The sequence below is a fragment of the Arachis ipaensis genome, chromosome B10 (genome assembly GCF_000816755.2).
Source record: "Arachis ipaensis cultivar K30076 chromosome B10, Araip1.1, whole genome shotgun sequence".
Lineage (NCBI taxonomy): Eukaryota > Viridiplantae > Streptophyta > Magnoliopsida > Fabales > Fabaceae > Arachis > Arachis ipaensis.
In genome coordinates, this window is record NC_029794.2 from 132,636,966 (window position 1) to 132,639,394 (window position 2,429).

Sequence of the window (2,429 nt, forward strand, 5' to 3'; positions counted from 1 at the left end):
ACATAAAAAATATTTTAAATTTTTTTTCAGTAATAAAAAGCAGAGTAAACCACCAAAAATGCATTCGAATAATTTTTGCGTTGACAAAAATGTTTTTAAATTTTACTATCAAAAAAATTGTCTTCAAATAATTTAAAAACGTGCAAAAAATATTCAGTTTTGATCAAATGCATGTTCCGATAATAAAAACTGTAATGTAACTTATTTACCAATGTCAAAATTTCATTTACCACACAAAAAATTTTATTTTGCACATTACTTTTTTTATTAACATATAATATTATTTTTGTCATATTTTAATATTATTTTTACCGATTATAAACTTTAAAAAAATTTATAAATGACAAAATAATTTGAGTGTATTTTTTATGGTTTACCTAAATTATATCTGCTCTTGTAAAAAATCCAAATCGTTAAACATAGCAGAGATACCCTAGCAGGCCTAGCTTAGACACACAACCCCAAATCTCCATTTGCATCTCTTCTCTGCACGTTCCTCCGCTGCTTCTGCTCTCGCTGCCGCCGCGCGCGCCTTCGGGATCGCCGCTTCCAGTCTCATTCTGCTCTTCTGCTTCCGCCTCTCCGGTTTGCCAGCTCACCTTTTCTCGCTGCAAGGTGCGAAGTAATACTTTCTGTCATTTTTTTCTGCCTTTGTGCGATTTTTTTTATTTTTAATGGTAAATTTTATTATCTAATTCCCTTATATTTTTGTTTTCATTGATGTTCAATGTGTTGTTGTTATTGCTGTTGCTGCTAATTTTTATCGACGATCAATTTCTGTAAACAATTGCTGGTGTGGCTTCTAATACATGTTCCTCTGGTTACTGCCTCGGAGAATTGATAGTTGATAGTTGAGAACCGATAGATGATTTGACATGTTTGACTGGACCGTTCACATTTTAACTATTATTTTAACTATTATGTTTGACTATATACTGTGTTTATATTTTGTAGGATTTGTACTCCTTCTGAATTTTTTGTATCCAAACTCGAGTTAATTCATAAACTCAATGCATTTTACAATTTTAGAGTTTAAACTCATAAACCTGTTATGAGTTCACGAATTTAGCTTTATGATTCTAGTTTGGATAGGTAAACTCTCCAGCTTCCTCTGACTTAAACTTATCTTTCAGAAGAAAATCATGGCAATGAACCATGTTAGGTTAGTTAGTCGAAATCTTATTACCAAAGAAGCCTTTGGGGTTTCATTCCAAAGGACATTTGCCACTGGCAAAGCGAAGAAAGGATCAAAAGGGGGTGCCGCGGATGCACCCAAAGCATCATCTCTCAGCAAGGAAGTGAAGGCAAGTACGGTTGTAGGCGCCAACATTCTCAAGGAAGGCACCGATCCGAAAATCCAGCCTGATTCTGAATACCCTGATTGGTTATGGCATTTGCTTGATAAACGCCCGGCACTAAGTGAACTGCGTAGGAAGGACATCAATAAACTGCCTTACGAAGATCTTAAGCGCTTTGTTAAGCTGGATAACCGAGCAAGGATCAAGGAGAATAACTCTCTCAAGTCCAAGAACTGATTCAATGGTACATAGCAGAAAGTTGTGAGAATGACAGATCAGAGTTATATCCTTTTTCTTTTTTGTAGTGTTGTGGTTCCAGTCTTCTGGGATTCCTTGGAGCAATTGAAATGAATTACATGTGCTTAAGAGTTGCATGATGTAGCAATCTCGATTGGTTATACTTTTTGCTTTCCCCTGTGATCTTTTAGCAGATTAGACCCGATGAACTTTGATTGTTGTATTGGACTGAGGTATGTCAATAAAATCTTTTTTGGTAGCTTTGTTAGACCAATTAGATACTTGATTATAAATTTATAATACTTGTTCAAGAGAATTCGTGTAATTTCACTCAAATTTTTTATTTAGGCAGAGTCACTTGGAGAAAGATGAATGCATGATCATAGTCTTTGTATTCCATTTAGTGCCATTGTGGGAGGTTGATTTCTTCTTACAAGGGTAGCATGTTAAAACTTTCAAATTTGATATTTTAACCTATCTCTTAGGTACTGCAGTTATGATTAAAGAATGATAATTCTTATAGAATTGTTTAGAATAGGGATGAAGTGGTTGTAGATGATAACAATTTCACCCATTTTTATTGCATGTCAAGTTCCAAGTGTCAAAATGACCTTAAGTCCTTAACACATTGTTCACTGTATTTTGAGAAACATAAATTAGCGATGTTTCATTCCCTCAACCCATTGAACTAAATAAATGAGAAATCAAATACCTAAGAAGAGTGGAAACTTTTTTTATTTATTTTTTTCCAGACACGTTTAGACATATCTAAATATTATTACCTGTTCAACTTTATTTTTAATATGTATTCTTGAAATGAGTTTAGAAATAGTATATATTATTAATTATTAAAATAAAAAATATTTTAAATATTTTATATATATATTGTCTGTG

The 2,429-nt window shown here is 33.0% G+C and overlaps 1 protein-coding gene across 2 annotated transcripts; it reads left to right on the top strand.

Annotated features, from left to right (window-relative positions):
• On the top strand, positions 378 to 1,812 carry LOC107624153 (54S ribosomal protein L37, mitochondrial). 2 transcript variants are annotated; one of them, XR_002355475.1, is made up of 2 exons: positions 378 to 615; positions 1,134 to 1,557. XR_002355475.1 is itself a non-coding variant. In XM_016326620.2 (2 exons), the coding sequence occupies exon 2, from the start codon at positions 1,143 to 1,145 to the stop codon at positions 1,533 to 1,535; it is 393 nt and encodes a 130-aa protein (XP_016182106.1). In that variant the 5' UTR covers positions 390 to 622; positions 1,134 to 1,142; the 3' UTR covers positions 1,536 to 1,812. The 2 variants fall into 2 exon arrangements, 1 of the variants encoding a protein (XP_016182106.1); XM_016326620.2 differs by having other exon boundaries at positions 390 to 622; positions 1,134 to 1,812.

Excerpts from the sequence above, each read along its gene's own strand:
- LOC107624153 (XM_016326620.2), top strand. The coding sequence starts at position 1,143 with ATGGCAATGAACCATGTTAGGTTAGTTAGTCGAAATCTTATTACCAAA.